The sequence below is a fragment of the Pristis pectinata genome, chromosome 16 (genome assembly GCF_009764475.1).
Source record: "Pristis pectinata isolate sPriPec2 chromosome 16, sPriPec2.1.pri, whole genome shotgun sequence".
NCBI classification, from domain to species: Eukaryota; Metazoa; Chordata; class Chondrichthyes; order Rhinopristiformes; family Pristidae; genus Pristis; species Pristis pectinata.
Genome location: NC_067420.1, coordinates 31787056 through 31808276, shown reverse-complemented (window position 1 = coordinate 31808276; position 21221 = coordinate 31787056). Strand labels below are relative to the sequence as shown.

At 40.5% G+C, this 21221-nt stretch overlaps 1 protein-coding gene across 2 annotated transcripts in view; it reads right to left on the bottom strand.

The window, feature by feature from the left end:
- Window positions 1–12448, bottom strand: part of rpn2 (ribophorin II) — a 43436-nt gene extending 30988 nt beyond the window's left edge. Inside the window, exons 1-5 of one of the 2 annotated variants that reach the window (XM_052031160.1) lie at window positions 12185–12448; window positions 5228–5415; window positions 3995–4090; window positions 3082–3257; window positions 450–525 (exon numbers count right to left, since the gene is read on the bottom strand). In XM_052031160.1, coding sequence (XP_051887120.1) covers window positions 450–525; window positions 3082–3257; window positions 3995–4090; window positions 5228–5415; window positions 12185–12200 — 552 coding nt within the window. In that variant the 5' untranslated portion in view covers window positions 12201–12448. The remainder of the gene's footprint in view (window positions 1–449; window positions 526–3081; window positions 3258–3994; window positions 4091–5227; window positions 5416–12184) is intronic. The other variant, XM_052031159.1, reaches the window with a different exon arrangement.
- Window positions 12449–21221: the final 8773 nt, after the last annotated feature.

Sequence of the window (21221 nt, the reverse complement as noted above, 5' to 3'; positions counted from 1 at the left end):
GTACTACTGATTTAATCTACATATTCAAATATATCTAAAAAGGGAAAAATAATGGTTGGCACTTGTAGCCTTTAATATAAAATGGTTAACAAAATGTACAAGGTCATTTACAGAATCAGAGCTATTGCTGAACAATTAATATATCTTTAGAACAAATGAGGCTTAGTTCTCAGATGAACTTTAGGTTTGAATCTCAAAAACATTAGCTCAAATGGTCACGTATATACATACAAAAGCCAATTAGCATTACAAATTAAAATGCTTAAAATTGTATTTTCATTATCCTCCAGGTAAAATCTCTTCTGCTAAAATAACTAACTTGCTAAAGTCCAACTCACCCAAGCCACTTCATTATCCCCCAAAAATGGTATCAAAATTTTGCCTATAGATTGCCAGTTCAGAACTTAATATTTTTCCTTATGTTATTTTTAATTCAGAAGTTTTTTTACCTCAACCTCCTCCATAATGCTTCTCAGATCAGCCTGCTGAGAAAGGTAAGAAGCTGCCAATAGTGCATGGATAATTCTGTAAAGAGTAAGAACATAGTTAGAGTCAAAGCTGTCTAATACTCGGGGTATATATGAAAAGGTTAATGACAGATTAAAACTGTATTTTACATCGTTGTAATTCAATTTGTACCACAGCGGATGCAACCACACCATTGCACCTTATTGTCTACTGCACTGCACTTTCTCTGTAATTAATACTTTATTCTGCATTGTTATTATTTTGTCTTGTACTAGCTCGAAGTTATGAAATGATCAGTATGGATAATATGCAAAAGAAAGTTTTTTTTTACTGTAGCTCGGTACATGTGACAATAATTTACAGTGCATTAGAAAGCTCAGAAGGATCAGAAGAAACTCCATTTAATGATCCTGTGATCTCAAAGTACTAGTAAAAGAAAACTGAAGTAATTATTATCTGAACATATCTGCACTCTCCATTACTGTATATCAAAAGGTTGTGAAGTTCTGAATTTACTGCAATTTTATTATGCTACTCAGTTTGAGATCACAAAATAACTCTCTCATACTTTGTAGCATCTGCTTGGACAAAATTCTCTATGCACTGTTTCAAGATACCTTCTTCTGTACATAAAAACAGAACATTTTCCTACATCTTAACTACAGTATATTCTCAGTGTTTGGATAGTACAGAAGCAGAATAAACTATATCTGTTGCTCCTTTGCTTCAATTATATCTGGTATTGGTTTATTATTGTCACTTATACCGAGGTACAGTGAAGAACTGGTCTTGCATACTAATCGTACAGGTCAATTCATTACACAGTGCAGTTATATTGAGTTAGTACAGAGTGTATTGAGGTAGTACAGGTAAAAACAATAACAATGCAGAATAAAGTGTTACAGTTACAGAGAGTGCTGTGCAGGCAGACAATAATGTGGAAGGTCACAACAAGGTAGATTGTGAGATCAGAGTCCATCTCATCGTACAAGGTAACAGTTCAATAGTCTTATCACAGTGGGACAGAAGCTGTCCTTGAGCCTGGTGGTACGTGCCCTCAGGCTCCTGTATCTTCTGCCTGATGGGAGAGGAGAGAAGAGAGAATGACCCAGCTGGGTGGGGTCTTTGATTGTGCTGGCTGTTTCACCAAGGCAGCGAGAGGTAAAGACAGAGTCCAAGGAGGGGAGGTTGGTTTCCGTGACTTGCTGGGCTGTGTCCACAACTCTCTGCAGTTTCTTGCAATCCTGGGCAGATTCACAACAGTATTTACAGCTCCAGGAGTGCCCAAACTTCTGTCTCCATGTATCAAATAAACATTGGCCCTTAAGTGATTTAGAATGCACTGATTGTACTTAATTACACCAATCTCTCACAGAGCTTGAGATAAATTATCATTTTTGGATTGCTGATGAACCCTATTTATATCATGTTTGTTATCAGGATTTAGTTATCAATTCAGTCTGGTTCCAGCTTGCATGATGAAGCCAACTATTTTGTTGATATAATATTTTTAGAGTGATTGCAATACAAAAAAAATTAAGAGAATAATTTTGAATTGTGATTAAATACCTGCATCAAATTATCAGAATGACAAGTTAGTGTCCTTATAGGATATGCCAGTGAATACAGCCACAGATACACCCCTCCCAAATCAAATTAGGAAAAAAAATTGATTAAGGATATTTTAAAAATTGGGCTAGAAGTTCTAATTGTTGCACAAGACATAGGGGTGCCAAGCAGTTAACTTTCTCAGGAAAACTGACTGGTAACCAAAAATCTGGGAAATACCATATGGACTAAGCAGCCATTGATTTTCCTTCCAGATTCTTTAAGTGTATGTCAGCCTAAGGCATGGATCTGCTTGGATATGTGAATAGCACTTTATTATGTATATCGCTTGTTTGAACAACAATTCCAGAATTTTTACTGTTACACACATTGAACATGGATGGCACAAGGATAGAGACAGTAGAAGACCGACCTATGAGCACAATAACATGCAAGGCCGGTAATACTGAACACAACACTTTGGGTCTCGAGTGCAACAGAATTTTGCAGCAATGAACATTCCAAAATAAAAGAACCTTATTGGCCCACTGTGCACTAAATATTTAACATACTTTTCCAAGCACTAAAGAATTTTCAAGCTACTAGGTTTTTGGCACATGATGTAACTATGGAGGAGGAAGATTTGTAATTGGAGAACACAAATTTAATTGAGAAAAGAACTGGATGAAATTCGAAGAGATACATTGTCATGCAGTCAATTGTCATGAATTGATCATCCGAAACAAATGTGAAAGCAGATTCAATAGCAAACTTCAAAAAGAAAATTGGATATATATTTGAAAAGTAATGAGCATAGGTGGGAGTAATTACAGTTTATTTTTGAAGAGTATGCACAAATACAATGGGTCAAATGCCCTCCCTTCAGTTCCAAGTAATCTGCTGAAATAATGAAAGCAATTTTTGAAAACACACAAATGCACAAGTAGTTTCTTTGCAGAATAGCTAAGTACATACATATTCTTGATCACATAGGAGTTTAAGTAATTATCTACAAATGACAAATTACTGGTTTTCAACAACAGCAATACAAAAAAGCTTACATACCCCAAGGAGGCATCATCTTTAGAGATGTGAGCTGTAAGGGCGTTGAGAACTTCCTGAGATGCCAGAGGAAGGCCAAGATTACTTAAAGCTCCAACTGCATGATAAATCTGGGTAACTGAAGAATCATCACTCACTGTTGCTAACAAAAAGTCTCTGGTTTCATTGCTGACTGTAATCTGTGAATGAATTTTGAGGAAGAATTTAGTATCTGCTTATTAGTCCTCCCACTTCTGTCAGGCATTCAAGGCATCTACTTCTACTTTACAGACTATTTAGGACCATGTATTTTCCATTTTTCAGCAGAATGAAAGAAAACTTATGGAATGAAGAGATTTTAATCTTAGGTTATTCATTACCCTTCAACATAAAATTAATGATGAATAACAGTCCCACAACATGAAGTACATCACAAATTCATCAATATGCTTTTCACCATCACCAGATGGACAGAGAATTGTGGATTGTAATCCCTGGTTTAATAATTTTTCATGATGAAGAAAGCCAGAGGGTTCACAAGCTAAATTTGGCAGCATAAATACCATAATCTTCCTTTTATTTAAAATACTAGCACGAAACCCAATTCCATTCCTTTCCTTGATATAAATGTTCAGATTTTCAAACCAACATCACTCTTACCATTTTGCTAGCAACTCACGTTACTTAATAAAGTGAAATGGTATAAATGATTTAATAACATTGGTTTCCCTGTTGTAGTAGTACTACTACTACAACAAACTTCTTTGCAGCCTTAGAATCATCCTTGTTTCAATATAGCAAAAGACATTGTGGAACAAGCCTCTGCAGCCTTTTAAGTGAAATAAACATGCCTTTAGAAGCTAACCAATCAGCGGACAAAATATTTCCTGTATGCTTTATATATGAACGTAGATTACCAAATTACTGCATTACTTGCCTCACAATTGCGTAGAGCTTGACTTGCTTCAGCAGCATAAAAAAGGGAATCAACACTTGTGAAGTCCACTTGTGATTTCAAAAAGTTACAGGCTGCCTGAATGAAGAGATTCGGGAAAATAAACTCATTACTAAACATAATACATAAAACATAATATTCCCCTTTTCCACTAATCTAATTTTCGGTGTTTTGGCAATTCAAATGCTCATCTAGATACTTAAAAATGTTGTGGGAGTCTCTGACTCCAAAATCCCTTCAAGAGTTGTTGGAGGCAGAGACTCCAATCACTTCTGGGTGAATATTCTTCCTCAGATCCCCTTTACATTTCCTCCCCCTGACCTTAAACCCATGTCCTCTAGTTTTACACACCTTTCTGTGGGGGGGGAAAAAGTTTCTTACCGTCCATACCACTGATACATTTCATACCTCAATCTGGTTCCCCATCCTGTAAAAACAAATCCAGCCCATCCAGTTTCTCCTTTGTAACTGAAATGCTCCATCTGAGGCAACATCCTGGTGAATCTCCAGTGTCACCTCTCCAGTGTAATCACATCCTTCCTATTGTGCAGCGACCAGAACTGCATACAGTACTCCAGCTGCAGCCCCACATCTTAAAATAAAATACATACAGTTGTATCATAACCTCCCTATTCTTATATTCTACATCCCTGCTAATGGTGCCACCTTCAGGGATCTTTGGACTTCCACACTGAGGTTCCTGTTACTCACTAGTCCCTTAGAACCCTATTTTTCACTGTAGAGGTCCTACCCTTATTCGTCTTCCCAAAGTGCATCACCTCACACGCATTAGGATTAAGTTCCACCTGGCATTTCTCTACCCATCTTTCCGATTCATTAATGTGATCTTGCAGCCTAAGACTAGCTCCTCATTATTAATAGTGCTAGTAATCAAGCACCAATTAGAATCCAAAAGTAGTACAAATACAGTATGATGCTAAGGGACTTGAAAATCAACGTTTGATATTAATCCAGGGGGTAATTTGCAGACCATCTATCCCAGAAGAGCATTAATTCAAAATGTATCCTTGAAAAAAAAATCACGCAACTTTACATTTCTTTCTTTTGTCTTAAGAGATAACTGGGGAGGCTTCGTGGATCTTTTCCAATGAAGGAAGATGTATCCCAAATACGAGAACTTGTACTAGATGAAAACCCATGATGTGCATTCATGAAATTTATTGGAATTTACATTATCTTTGTGCTACTTCTTACCTGTTCATCTGCTACCTCTTTTCCTAGCTTTTGCAAGCCTACTATGGTGTAATAGGCATTCTCCAAATTTAAAAAAGGCTGTTCTAAAGTTTGTGCTAATCTTTCAACATCAGAATTTGACAAATAATGCTTCAGAGTGACAGCATGAGTAATGGTCAGCAGAGCCAAGGTGAACAGAATCCCTGAACCTGAAAAACAAGACAAAAAAAAAATTGTAAATGGGATCATACATGCATGCACTAAATTTTTTTTCTGTAATTTTTCTGGGAAACACTTAACTCTGGTATGTACATTTATCTGCACTTTACAGATAGAGCAGCAATTTTAATGATATGGCTGGGACTGCTGAGTTGCCTTTCCCACAGATGTTTGCAGGATTGGTCATAGAAGATGGAGCGTAGTGGTGGAGGGGTGTTTTTCTGACTGGAAATCTGTGATCAATGCTGGGACTTCTGTTGTTTGTAATATATTTATATAGGATTGAAATTAAAGTATAGGTGGTCTGATTAGTAAGTTTGCAGATGACACACAAATTGCAGTTGTGGATAGTGAGAAAGATTGTCAAAGGATACAGCAGGATATAGATCAGTTGGAAAGTTGGGCAGAGAAATGGCAAATGCAGTTTTATCTGCACAAGTGCGAGGTGCTGCATTTTGGGAGGTCAAATGCAAGAGGAAAGTATACGGTATATGGTAGGACCCTTAAGATTATCGATGTACAGAGGGAATTTGGGATGCAGGCTCATAGCTCCCTGAAAGTGATAACACAAGTGGATAGGGTGGTAAAGAAGGCATACAGCATACTTGCCTTCATCAATCAGAGCAGCAAGTATAAAAGTTGGGAAGTCGCATTGCAGCAGTATAGAATTTTGGTTAGGCCACATTGACTATATTGTGCAGTTTGGTCCCACATTACACAAAGAATGTGGAAGGTTTAGAGAGGGTGTAGAAGAGGTTCACCTGGATTGGAATAAACTAGCTATAAGGAGAGGTTGGACAAACTTGGATTGTTTTCTCTGGAGCATTGGAGGCTGAGGGGCAACCTGACAATAATATATAAAATTATGAGAGGCATAGAGAGGGAAGATTGTCAGGTTCTATTTCCCCAAGGTGGAAATGTTAAATATAGAGAGCACAGGTTTAAGGTGGGAGGGGGAAATTTGTGCAAAGATATGCGAGGCAAGTTTTGTTTTCATGCAGAAAGTGGTAGGTACCTGGAACGGAGATGGTAGAAGCAGATACGAAAGCAATGTTTAGGGGACATTTAGATAGACACACGAACAGGTGGGAAATAGAGGGATATAAACCATGAACAGGCAGATGGGATTAGTTAGATTGGGATCATGGTTGGCACAGACATAATGGGCTGAAGGGCCTGTTACCATGCTGCGCTGTTCTATGATCGATGGCTATAAAGTGGAGATAAATACACACTAATCAAAGAGCATTGAAGACTTTCTCACCGGCCTACAACAGATGAAACTGAATAGAACAAATGCTTGCTGACACAGCTGTCAAATCAGCAAGTTAATGATCAAGTTATAATTTTTTGTACCATTATCTATCTGAACATCAAAAAAAAATTGGGAGAAGCAAAACCATATGGATCTGACATCTAAGATAACATGGACATAAACTGAAGTGAACTATGTAAAGTCCCGGAACAGGTTTTGGTTGCACCTGCGAGAGATTTTATGCTTTTTCATCCTTGTACATGCTGAATGATTGAAATGAAGATCATCTATCAAAGGAAAACCATTTATAAAAGCACTGGGTTTACACTGAAGTTGTGGAAAATTACACTTAAAACAAATTATTCAGATCCATGGATTAATGAATTTTATCACTCATTACCAACAATGGAAACACACCTGTAGCCATTGACAGAGTGCTTTAAATAGTCTAGTTATCTGCAGGATTGAGAAATATGAATGTTCAAAGTCACTTGATATTTAATCAGCTTTGTAATGAAAGAATGTGCCTGATTATCAAATTTTATCTTTAATGAAGGTCATCTTAAACGAGTTATTGTTGAACTAGGAGCAATACGCCACAATAGGCAATTGAGCAAATGCCCATATCAACTGCTTTAGTACCAAGTAAACAGAAAATGTATGCAAAACATTCTGAAAGTTGACTAAAATACTGGACAAATTTTGAAAAGATGCCTTGGGAGCTCTGCCGTCTACAAGATCAAGGTAGGTAAGGTTTCAGTTACACATTTCATCCAAGAGCCAATTCTAAAAGAGTAGCAGTTCTGATAATTCCGTATTGAATTATCAGTACAAAAGTGGAGATCAGAGGGCTAACAAATCATTAAAGCAATTCCAATTAAAAAAAAAGGCAACATTTAGAGTTGGCAAATCATACCTAGAATTAATGACTAAGGTAGAAACTGCAGTGAAAAATAAAATCCTGTAAATGCTGGCAATCTGTAAACAAAAAATGCTGGAAACACTCAGCAGGCCAGGCAGCGCCTGTGGAATGGGAAACATTTGAAGTTTCATGTCCAGGACCCATTACTATTCTCCACTATTCAAAGCATCCATCTAGGGTTAGAGTTCTGATGAAGGGTTCTGGACCCGACATGTTCATCGTTTCTTTTTCCACAAATGCTGCCTGACCCGAGTGTATCCAACTACTTTCTGTTTTTATAGTAGAAGACCATATGAACAATTAATAAATTAGTAATGGCTGAAGGAAAGGGGCATAGGACAAGATATTATAATCATTGCTTATGTGGTGCATGAACACTAATGCTGGCTGGTTTGAATGGTCTATTTTATGTTGTAATTTACTAATAAATCCTTCATTTATGGAAATTAGAAAACTGTGCACCAATTAATCTGGCTGTTAAAACTGAAAATAGGGACTTTACATCAATTAGTCTAATCATAAGATTAGCCAAAAAAAATCCATTGACACATCTGAATGTTTGTTGTTACAGCACCCACCGAGTCCATTTTACCAGTTAAGCACTTTTTCCCTTTTTGAATACATATCCAATCCTCTCAAAAATGTCAATGAATCTGCTCTTCCAACCTTTCCGGCAGCAAATTCTATTTGATCAATAGATAAAATAACAACTTTTATAGTTCCAGACACATTCTTGAGATAGTCAAGAGGTGTTTAGTTCATTTAGACAGATAAGGTCCAGACACTACACTGCCATATTACACTAGTAATAGTGTAATGCCCTGTTACACTAGTAATGATTTCCATTTTGTACATGATCATAACATTTATGCCACTCCTTTATATTTTAATTATTCAAATTCATAGTAAAAATTAAAAAAGTTGCTTATGCAATATGTTTAACATTGTAAAGAATCTGTACAGCATTATTAAATGCGACATGGTTACTCAGTTACAAAGAATCAGAACTTATCCTGATCCAAAAAGGTGACAAATGGAAAGAATGAACCTCAGAAGCTGCTGTAAAACTGACAAGAGCCAGTATAAGTACATTTACATAAAACAATTTATGTCCAGCATGGTTTATAAACGTAAGGCTTCATCAGCCACAGGCTATATATAAATGCAGTTCAAAGTGTGTTATTTAATATTTCAATGTATTTATATTATAACTTTTCATGAGATGAGAGTGATTGCCTTTGACATCAAGGCAGCGTTTGACTGTGTGGCATCAAGAAATCCTGATAAAACTGAAGGTGAGAAAACACTCCCATAACTGGGCTAATGCTTTGTGCACTGGAAAATTGTTGCCTCTCAATAATCCCAGCTATTGTACACTGCTGCAGATACTCTCAGAACAGTGTCCTACACCCAACCATTTCTACTTCTTCATTAAAGCTTCCTTCATATGGCCAGGACTGGTGTTACTTCCTCATAGCTGCACAATGTTCAAATCCATTCACACCCACATGGAGCAAGATCTAAACAATTTATATTCACAGCCTGATGTGGCAGGTAATTTTCATGTAAGAGTCTAACCACCTGCCCTTAATATTCACTGGCATAAGCTTCACCAAGTCTCCCAAAATAAAGGAATGGTAATGAATATTGGTCTTGCCAGTGAATCCAACATTCTGTTTGAGACTTTGAAAAAACTGAAGTAGGCTAACACTCCAGTACACTGAATCTTTTTTTTAAATGACTTCTCATTCATCACTTCAGGTGGAATTTAAATCATTTCTCCACTCTTTAAAGAGTTTTTTGGTATTTAAGTAGCATTCCTCCATCAAAGTAATACCTCATTCAAACTAACTGGCCATTCATCTTGACGAATTATGAGGCATTGATAGCATTTAATGGGTGCAGAGTCAATAATTATGCATCAATGTATTTTGCAAAGTTATATCTGCTGCAAACCGTTGATACAAAATAACTGCAACAAAAAATTAATTTTGCCACATTGGAAATTACATTTGCCAGAACAAAATAACTTGCATTGTTGTTGCTACTTTTACATCAATAACAATGGACTGGAACTTCCTGGAAAATGCTAGCAGTTCTCCACCAGAGCAGACCAATGAATCAAGAAGGAAGTGATCCTGCAGAATGCTGAAAGGGACGCAAAGTGCATCAACTGGTGAAATCTTATTGGAGCTGGCAGAAATTGCAAAGTACGATCCGTTGAATGCGGACGTTAGTCAGAACCATGCCAGACAAACTCCCTTCTTGCTCTGTCAGGGAGGAGAGGGTAAAAGGACAGACATTCAAGGAACAGATGAGATGTGGTCAAGCATTAATGCTGCCCAACCTGCCAAGTGTTTCCAACATTGCTTTTATTGTATATTTTGCTCCCTAGAAACAATTTAGGTTTTCTGTCATGACTAACTTTGCAAATGGTGATCAAACTTAAGGAAAATTAGGGCAGAGGGCAAAAAACACAGCTGAACATGCATGTCATAAATAGGCTTTGAAAGAGATATGGGGAAGTAAAAGGATTTAGGGAGGCAGTTCCACCATAGCCATATAGCTAAAGGCTCCTTAATTACTATCCGAGGAAGGGGAGAAATGCACACATTAGACCAGAGTTTGTAAAGCAGGTGGTATGCAGGGTCAGAAGAATTTGCAGAGGCCCTGTGAAGTATAGCCAGGTATTTGCATGATTAGGATTTGCAAAGCAGACAATCAATGGGGATAAACAAGGACTGGTATGGCAGGTGAATGAATACTTGTGCAAGGAGGAATTTTTACAGGTTGTAACTAGAGCTTTAGTACTGGATTAAAGAGATTACAGACTCAATTCAGAATCCAACTGGGCACTGCAGCTATAAACCACCAGGAAGTGGGAATAGCTACGTAGAACTCTGTAGAGAACCCAAGGTGTACACGTGAGAGCAGAAGAGGCATTGCAGATGAGTTGGGACATAGACAGCTCTGGAGAATAAAATCAATCCTAGAGCATATTACCTCACACGTCTAAGTGCCTGAAGAGTGACCAGAGGGGTATCACCTCACTCATCAATTGTATAGGTCTGGTTGAGATTTAGAGTTGGAGTTAATGGGGTGAGGATTCAGTCTCTGACTGCAATTTTCCTTAATCAAGCAGATTCACAGTCAGAGAGCAAAATACAACAGAGGGAAGATATCTTTAGAAATGCTCACCATGTAGTGGTGAACCGAGTAACAACATTAAAAATACCCCAACTCTAATGGATCAAAGAGCGTGGCTAAACCCTGGCAGCCTGGACCCACACTCATCATCTCCCAACTCACCCTCTCCCTCACAACCCAACCTCCCCGCAACCCCCCTGTTCCCCGGACCCTCCCTCCCTGTGACACCCCCCCACAGGTCCCACCCGACCCTTTCCCCCCGTTCCCCAGGACCCCCCCCCACCTCTCGGATCCCCAGGACCCCCCCCCCACCTCTCGGATCCCCAGGACCCCCCCCCCCACCTCTCGGATCCCCAGGGACCACCCTCCCCCCCCCCTCCTCTCCGATCCCCAGGGACCACCCTCCCCCCCCCCCTCCTCTCCGATCCCCAGGGACCACCCTCCCCCCCCCTCCTCTCCGATCCCCAGGGACCACCCTCCCCCCCCGCCTCCTCTCGGATCCCCAGGGACCACCCTCCCCCCCCCTCCTCTCGGATCCCCAGGGACCACCCTCCCCCCCCCCCCTCCTCTCGGATCCCCAGGGACCACCCTCCCCCCCCCCCTCCTCTCGGATCCCCAGGGACCACCCTCCCCCCCCCCCTCCTCTCGGATCCCCAGGGACCACCCTCCTCTCGGATCCCCAGGGACCACCCTCCCCCCCCCCCCTCCTCTCGGATCCCCAGGGACCACCCTCCCCCCCCCCCTCCTCTCGGATCCCCAGGGACCACCCTCCCCCCCCCCTCCTCTCGGATCCCCAGGGACCACCCTCCCCCCCCCCCTCCTCTCGGATCCCCAGGGACCACCCTCCCCCCCCCCCTCCTCTCGGATCCCCAGGGACCACCCTCCCCCCCCCTCCTCTCGGATCCCCAGGGACCACCCTCCCCCCCCCCACCTCTCGGATCCCCAGGGACCACCCTCCCCCCCCCTCCTCTCGGATCCCCAGGGACCACCCTCCCCCCCCCCCACCTCTCGGATCCCCAGGGACCACCCTCCCCCCCCCCCACCTCTCGGATCCCCAGGGACCACCCTCCCCCCCCCCACCTCTCGGATCCCCAGGGACCACCCTCCCCCCCCCCTCCTCTCGGATCCCCAGGGACCACCCTCCCCCCCCCCCCAGATCCCCAGGGACCACCCTTCCCCCCCTCTCCTCTCGGATCCCCAGGACCACCCCCCGCCGCCCGCGCCGTTCCCCCTCCTTCTCCACTTCCCCGCTCCCGCCCCGGACGGGAAGCCAATGAATGGAAGGGGGCGGGGGGAAGCCACGTCTGCACAGACCCCCCCGGACCCCGACCTCCCCGGTTGCTCGGTGAGGTGCTCGGGGCCGCCGGGATGGGCGGGCCTAACGCCGCCGAGGTCGCCGTGTCTCCCGGCCGCGCTTGGCTCCCGCTTCTGTTACCTGCAGCAGCTGCCATTGTCACCGCGTCAGCCAGCCAGAGGCAGGTCAAACCAGGACCACTTCCGCGTCCGGGTCGGCCGGCTCCCGCCCCTCCCTCCCGTTACCATGGAGAATTAAAAAATACCGAGACGGACCCCGACACTGCGGCCGGCTGACCGGCAATGGACTGTTTTCCGTGCACTAAATGCCCTCGATTTGTAAAATGAGGCACAGATTCACTCTTGATGAACAGTTGATGGTCCTGAGCGCAACCCCACCCCCCTGGTCCCAAACGGCTGGTGGGTGATGTAACTTTGATTAATATCATTAAATTTAATAGTTCTGAATATAAAACCAATTTCAATAATGTGATCAACGTGGATATTCATTTTTAAAATATCTTGAAGGGAATTATGATATTGGGCGGGAGGTGTAGATGTGGTTGAAGGGCATTGGCTGCTTCAACATGTCAATCAGAGTCCAAGGTGCTTTTCCTTGCCAAGTAACGTGGCCAAAGTGCTTTAAGCGCATTCAGGTCTTTGAAAGGAAGATCTTTTAAAAGGTGTGCATGTGTATTGTGTCTAAGACGGGCAGAGTTAAACTATCAATGCAAAAACAAAATTGCAGTGGTTAGAAATGCTCATCAGGTCAGGCAGCGTCTGTGGATGATAATCAATGTTAATGTTTCTGGTCGATGGCCACGGTGTGTTTAATTCTTGTGCATAGTATTCGTGCCTCGAGCTTAAAGTTAATCAAACTGAATTCCTGAATTTAAAATAATATTTTTGCAAGTTTATATAAATGCAAATATTGCTTTCTTTCCCCTAGATAGTGTATGGGTCATTGCACAACTTGCTTATGGGCTTCAGATGCAGGCAGCATTAACCCTGTAATCCTTCCTGCCTGCACCTATCCTAAGAAAACTTCAGAGTAAAGATAAGGTCCCTCATGATAGGCTGATGCGGAAGATTAAAATGCACGAGATCCACAGTGATTTAGTCTTTGACCAGTGGTGTTCTGCATGCGTCAGTGCTGGGATGTCTAAATGACATGGATGAAAATATATATGAGCTGATTAGAAAGTTTGTAGACAAAAATTGGTGGAGTTGTGGATAGTGAAGAAGGTTGTCAAAGGATACAACAGGATGTAGATCAGTTGGAAACCCCGGCAGAGAAATGGCAAATGTAGTTTAATCTGGACAAGTGTGAGGTGATGCATATTGGGAGGTCAAATGCAAGAGGAAAGTATACAGTAAGTGGCAGGACCCTTAGGAGCATGGATATACGAAGGGATCTTAGGGTCAAAGTCCATAGCTCCCTGAAAGTGGCAACACAAGTAGAGAGGGTGGGAAGGAATGCATTTGGCACGCTTGTCTTCATTACTCAAGGGCATTGAGTATAAAAGTCAGGAAGTCATGTTACAGCTATATAAAACTTTGGTTAGGATGCATTTGGAGTATTGTGTGCAGTTCTGGTCCTCCCATTACAGGAAGGATGTGGAGGACTTTGGAGAGGGTGCAGAAGAATCCAGGATATTGCCTGGATTAGAGAGTATTAGCTATAAGCAGGGTTTGGACAAACTTGGATTGTTTTCTCTGGAGCCTCTGAGGCTGAGGGGAGACCTGATAGAAATTTATAAATGTAGATAGGGTAGATAGTCAAAGTCTTTTTCCGAGGGTAGAAATGTCAAATACTAGAGGACGTGCATTTAAGGTGAGAGGGGAAAAGTTTAAAGGAGGTGTGTAGGGTAAGTTTTTTTTACACAGAGAGTGGTAGGTGCCTGCAATGCGCTGCTAGGGGTGGTGGTGGAAGAAGACACGATAGGGGCGTTTAAGAGGCATTTAGACATGCACATGGACCCGCCGGGAATAGAGGGATATATTTCATGTGCAGGCAGATAGGTTTAATTTAATTTGGCATCATGATCAGCACAGACGTCGTGGGTGGAAAGGCCTGTTATTGTGATATACTATTCTATGTTCTATTTAAAGACCTTAAATAAAATCAGCAACAAAGTATTAAAACCCACAAGAGAAAACGTTCCTCATCACTCTGTCAAGATTCCTTTGGATCTTAAATGTTACAATCAAGTCCCCTCTCATTCTTCTAACTCCAGGGGAATCAAACTTAACCTGTTCAACAATCCATCCTAAGACAATACGACCATTCATGGTATTAGTCTAGTAAACCCTCCCTGAAATGCTTCTAATCCATTATCATCCTTGGGTAAGGAGTTTAATACTGTACACAGTACACCAGATGTGGTCTCACCAAGGTTCTATCTCACTGAAGTTTAACTTCCCTACTTTTGCATTCAATTCTCTTCTATTAGCTTAGCTAATTACTTGCTATACCCACATGCCAGCCTTTTGTGAATTATACACTAGAGCACCCAGACCCCTTTCGGTGTCTCACTATTTAGATATTATGCTTCTTTTATATTTTTACTACCAAAATGGACAATTTCACATTTTGCCACATTATACTCCATTTGACAGATTTTGCCCTTTCACTTAATCGATCTATAACCTTTGTAGCCTCCTGATGCGCTATTCATTTATAAAAGATGTAAAAAGTTCAACTTTGATCCCTGCGGCACACTACTCATTACAACTTACCAATAAGAAAAAGACCCATTTATGCTTACTCTCTGTTTCCTGTTAGCCAACCCACATATTGCCTCCTACATCATGAGCTATGATTTTCCACAATATCCTTTGATGCAGCATGTTATCAAGTGAAAACCAAAATGCCTGAAGAGGTTGGAGATCTGAAAATCTAAACACAGGATATCCACCAATTACCCTTTTCCCACATCACTTAATTTCTTCAAAGAACTCCAATAAACTGGTCAAACATGATTTCCCATTTACAAAGCCATGTTGAATTTGGCTGATAACCATGAACTTTTCCAAGTGTCCTGCTGTGATGTCTTTATTATTAGCTTATAAGTTTTTCACTGTCAGATGTAAAACTAACTGGACTTTTGTTTCCTGCTTTCTTATTTCCACCCTATGCAGTGTCAGGTGTGCATACTGAAGGAAAATGGCACGTGCAAACCTTACAACAGTTGCATTATACAAGAATAAAACGACATGGGTTTGGACAGATAGGCTAATATAAGAGCCAAGAACAGATAAAAGTGTCTCAGAATCATGCAGAGAAAGAAATGAGATGGTGGAAACTTAATTCAATGTAAAGTAAGGAACTTAATGCAAAGAATTAGGCAGTGAAAATAAACAGATTTATGTTACATTTTTGTGCTATCTAACTTTAAGTTTGATGATGGTTGACACAATATTGCAAGCTTCTCTGAATCAACAGCAAACTCCAAACCAATTTCTTTGGCTCTGTCACTGTAATTTTGCCAGAAATCCCATACATCAGGTTTCCATTGCACTCCTGGTAAAGATGATGTTATGGAGCATGAGAAACAAGGAAATTCCTAGCCTATTATTCTTGCTGACGACCACAAAGGACAATGATGCATTAATTAAACTTATTGATGGCCACAAATTTCTTTCAGTAAGTCTTATGGGATCAAAGTTGTTGTGGGGATCTGACTTAGGAAATTATGAAGGAGAAACAGGAGGTCAGGAATTCCATCTGAAAAATGAGAGTATGCATAAATCTTATGAAGGAAGTGCTTATAACAGAACCAAATATTCTTGACCCCATCCTACTGTGATTGTCTTTACTTCTGCGATCTTGGTTAATTGAGTAATATTTTACTTCAAACTAATTGAAACAATGCAGATAATGCATAGAAACTGTATAAAAAAAGATTTAAAATAAACAGGAACATATTGTGATAAGCCTAACAATTAAGCCATATAAAGGCACGTCAACCTCATTGCAAGAGAGAATATTGATAGAGTCCAGTTACAAGGTGATACACACTGAGATCATTTGAACAATAATCTGAATTTTTATCAAATATTTTTCCATTGGCATTTTTATTCCTTCCATTACATAAGTTTTTGGACTAATTTCATGAGTAGGACCTCACTAAACTAGCCATGATCAAATCTTAAACCTTTATGGTTATGGTTTGTAAATAAGAACCTAAGAAGTAAAAACAGATGTTCCCAACTCATTATACAATAAAATCAGGAGTGACCCTGAGCCATGTCCATTTTCCCAGCTGATCCACCAACTTCCTTTCTGTACAAAAGAATGTTAATGTCAGTGTGAATATACTCAATGACTGAGCATCCGGAGGCCTCCTTGGAAAATAGTTTCAAAGATCTGTATTCCTCAATTCCCTCCAAAATAGCTGACTCCTCATCCCCAGACTATGCCTGCAAATTTTAGATTCTCTAGCCCATCAAGTCGCCTTTCACCCTTTGGAATCAACCTTTCAGAATCTTGAATGCCTTAATGACATGAACTCCCTTTCTTCTATACTCCAGTGAATATAGGTCGATCTGATTCATTCTCCTCCCATGAGACATCCTCCTCATCCAAGGAATCATAGATAGCTGACCATGGAGGAAATGTGCAACACAGTGTTGGTTCTATCATGTCCTTATCATAAACTAACAAGAAATACTGGGGAAAAATCTGTTGTTGGAAACCTGACCAGTTTTCTCCCATTCCACCCAGATGTGCTGAGGCAATTGTAATGGTCATAGGCTTGTCCCAATTGAAATGAAGAATTTTGGCACAGGACAGAGAGTTAACACAGAGTATTTCTGGGCAAAAAGACTTAAATAATAAGCTGATAATCTTGTTTTGGTCTTCATGTCAACAATCACTTTCTTTCAAGTTTTTTTAAACTTCTTAAAGAATCCTTCAAATGGAAGGGACTTTTTACTTCAAAACAGTTTGGAAAACCATTGTATTCAGTTCCATGTTTCTCAAAGCACATACATGATGTTGAAACCACAAGTATATTTTGTACAATATAGATTACTTTGGTTCAATATTATAAATAGGTCAGCTACGTGGAAAGTATTACAGAAATATAAATTGCTACTAGTGTTTATTTCTGAAATACGTATTATTCATAAAAAGAAACTCCCTTTAATGGTTTGCCAAAGGATCCACAATGACCTCTTGCTTAGATCATTATTTCACAAAGGCAGGCATGGTGGTGTAGCAGTTTTACAGGAGCATCCAGTTTATCTTCCTGTGTCAAGTTATACAGTAGGATTGCTTTAAAGGAGATGTACCTTCACAAAAACATTTGGCAATTCATTTTTGTGGGGAGCTGCACCTTTTTCTGAGAGATGTAATAACATATTGAAAATGCATCATGTCCTTCCTGTGACATAATAACAAAACAAAATGGACAGGTACTTTTCATGGAGACAGAAGTCCTTTAGGATCAACATATGTTATGGCTTTACAGCGCCAGCGACCTGGGTTCAATTCCGGCTGCTGTCTGTAAAGAGTTTGTACATTCTCCCCGTGTCTGCATGGGTTTTGTCCGGTGTCACGAACCAGCAACAAAAGAAACACACTGAGCATGATTCAGTGTTAAAAACTATTTTATTAATCACTACTTATGATAATACGTAAAATAAAAGTAAAAATGTTAGTATGTTAGAATTCAAAAATGTTAAACCTCGAACGTTAACCCCAAAACTAAACTCTTCGTGTGTGTGTGTGTGGCAAAGTCCAAAACTCCCAGTTCCGGAATGGTTCTTAAAGTTCAGTTCCGCAAGCCATAAGGTGAAACATGAGCAAGGGCTTCTTCAACAACCATCGTTGTCTGAAGATAAGACGTAGACGTAGAGAAACATAGAGAGAGTAAATACGAAATCCAAATGTTCCACGATGGAACCCAAGCAACACTTCAGTGTTTACTCGGTAGTGACTTCCTCACCCCGAAAAGCATCCGAATCGTGGTCGTCCACACACAAATACCTGTTTCCTTCTACAGGTCAGCAACAAAGTGAACTCCACCGGATTACTTCCAACTTCCATACATGGATTTCAGTGGCAGACACAGTTATTGTTTCTCATCCATCGATAGAGAAAACTAGCAGGCTGGTGTCTCTCTCCCTTCTCTCTCTCTCTCTCTCCTTCTAACTTCTTCAACAACGTCATTACGTCCTTTATCTTCTATTGACGTAAGCACGCCCCACACACACATACACACACACTCTCTATCTTAAAGGGACTTTCACTGAGTCCGTAACACCGGGTGCTCCGGTTTCCTCCCACTTTCCAAAGACATACGGGTTAGGAAGTTGTGGGCATGCTATGTTGGTGCCGGAAGCATGGCGACACTTGTGGGCTGCTCCCAGAACACTCTACGCAAAAAGATGCTTTTCACTGTATGTTTCGATGTACATGTGACTAATAAAGATATCTTATATATGTGTGTTGATATTTGGAAGTCATAATTGACATAAAGCTTTTCCAGCTGAGGGGGAGTGCAGCTGGTGTTGGACCTTGGGTGCAACTATGGTTTGCAGCTGATGTATGCCAGTGAATTACACAGTCATTGGCACCCTGCTGCTATACTTCACACACATTAGGGTGTGCTAGAATTTCTTAACAACTGTTCCATTCCTTTGTAAAATAATAAAAGCCAACTGCAAGTATTGGAAATGTGAAATGAAAACAGAAATAGCTGAAAGTACACAATAGGTCAGTCAGCACCTATAAGGGAAAAAAAGATGTTAAACCCATCCCAAACCAAGACTGATAGATAAATTGGGATTTTAGTACATTTAGTGAAAGAAGAAATTTGGAAGGACGGAAAAGGGAATGAAAGAAATAGAAATGTCAATCACAGATGAAGAATTAATCTATCAGCAGCAACAGCTACAACAAACATTTGCATTAATATAACACTTTTACTTTTTGCAAAACTTTCAAAGGTATTTCACAAGAGTGCCAACAAATAAATATAAAGTTGAATCTTAAAACGGTAATCAGGACAGACATAGATTTTAAAGAGTGCCTTCAAGGAGGAGATAAAGGTGGAGTGATTAGAAGGTTGAAGAAGGGAATGTAGGATTGAGGCAATTAAAGGCAGGGCTGCTCAACTGAAACTTGCAGCAGGGGCCAACAACCAGAACAACTGCACCGTTATGGATGAACTAGAAATTCCATGCAATCCTGTGTAAATCTATTCAGATTGAGCAGTCTGCTGTACTTATTGAACACTGTTTGCAAAAATTATATATAATGTAAACAGAACAGTAGTAGTCCATTCAGATCCTTGGGTTGTCTGTCATTCATTTGGGTTACAGCTAATTTGTGCATTCATTCTATATATCTGCCTGTGTTCCATATCTATTAATATTTTTACCTAATAAAAAATTTCTAGTTCATTCATTAGGGTGCAATCATTCTTGCCCCTGTTGCAAGTTTCAATTCAGTCTTGACGATTTCATTGGACACAGCATCCATACCTTTAGGTGGGGAGAGTTCCAGTTTTCCAGTCTGTGTGAACAAGTGTTTCCTGATTTCACTCCTAGGTGTACCAGTTCTAATTTTAAGGTTAACTCCTTATTTTGGATTTCCCTGCCACCCCCCACCCCACCACCCGAGAAAATGGTCCACCTTTATCTACACTATCTAAAAGCCTTTATCGTTTTAAAACCTTTGGTTAGATTGCCCCTCAGCTCAGTGAACTCAGTGGTATTTAAACCAAATTAATCTATACATTTATCCTTTATTAGGCCCTGGAATCACTCTGGCAAATGTGTACTATACTTCCCCTAGGAAAATTATCCCTTACTGAGATCTGGTGCCAAAAACTGAGTGCAGCACTCCATTTGGGGTCTGACCAAATGTCTGTACAAGGGATGCATTGGTTTTTCACTTTTACATTCTATCCTTCTTGAAGAGCACACTCACATTTAATAGTTTCAATGTGCTTTTACAGTTTTCTCGGTCTTTGCTCAAAATAGTGACCTTCAAGCAGTCTAAAATATTTGGCAAGTATCAAGTCTTTTTAAGGCTGTTTTGCTTCACTACATAGTGTTGAGATCTGATTTCTATAGAGTGCAGATGCAGGAAATGATTCTATGCGTTTACGAAGTGCAATGCCAAAATAAGAGTGCTGGATTTGTAATCTGGTAGTGAAAAGCCTTTTTAAAATAATGATGTGCGTTCTTGGTTATAAAACTCCCTCATCTTGGGCATGAGCACAGAACATATTTATCTTAAATTAAAAAGTCCTGCCATAAAGGCCAGTAGCCCTCTCTTATACTCCAGTCTGCATTGAGCTTGAACTTTATGATGTCAGCTTCTAGAAGGACTTATTCTATAATGCCAAGTTGCTCTTGGCCTTGCATACTTCCCCTACCATTCAGCTAGCACTTCAGTATTTAGTAGTGTGTAGCAAATGTGCTGCTTTTGTTTTACATGTTGGGTCATAGAGAGCTGCTTTCGTTTTTCTTTGATTCACTTGTTTGTTATTTTATCCATCCAAGCTCACTCTACCCTGAGTGGATGAGGTAGGGAATGTGCACTGTCGATTCCATTTAAAAGAGTTTGTTATAACTATACAACTTGCTGGAAAGTGAATGGAAACGGTGTGTGTGGGAGGGGAAATATTTGCTTTTTATGTCATAACATTTCATCAATAATGTACCAAGGGATTTACCTGCTCACCCTAAACTCTTCTTTCTGTATCCTAAGTTACCCTAACATACCATCAGGCCTATGTGGTATACATAGTATCAAACTGTTAATTTACAGAATCATAGGATTGACTTCTCCAGGTTGTAGGATTTGTCTGTCAAGGGATACCTGACCAATTTGGAGAGACCCTGGAATAAACAGTCACGTTGTGATGAGCTCTGAGTTTGTGAGTCTGTTTGGCTCCTTGTCTCACAAGTGGAACTGGTGCTAGGCCACAGGTGCTCCCCCCTCAGGCTAGGTGGACTCTAAAATTGTAATTGGTGGGCCCCTCATAACTGACCAAATGTACATGCGCACATATGTGCATACACGTGCACACACACACACATACACTTTTAATACAGACTTTAATACAGATGTCTAATATCAATGCCCTTATATGCTTCATAGAGTTTGCAAGCATCAACTTCACTGAAAAACTCTGTCAAATGTATTTTTTTAAGCATTTGAC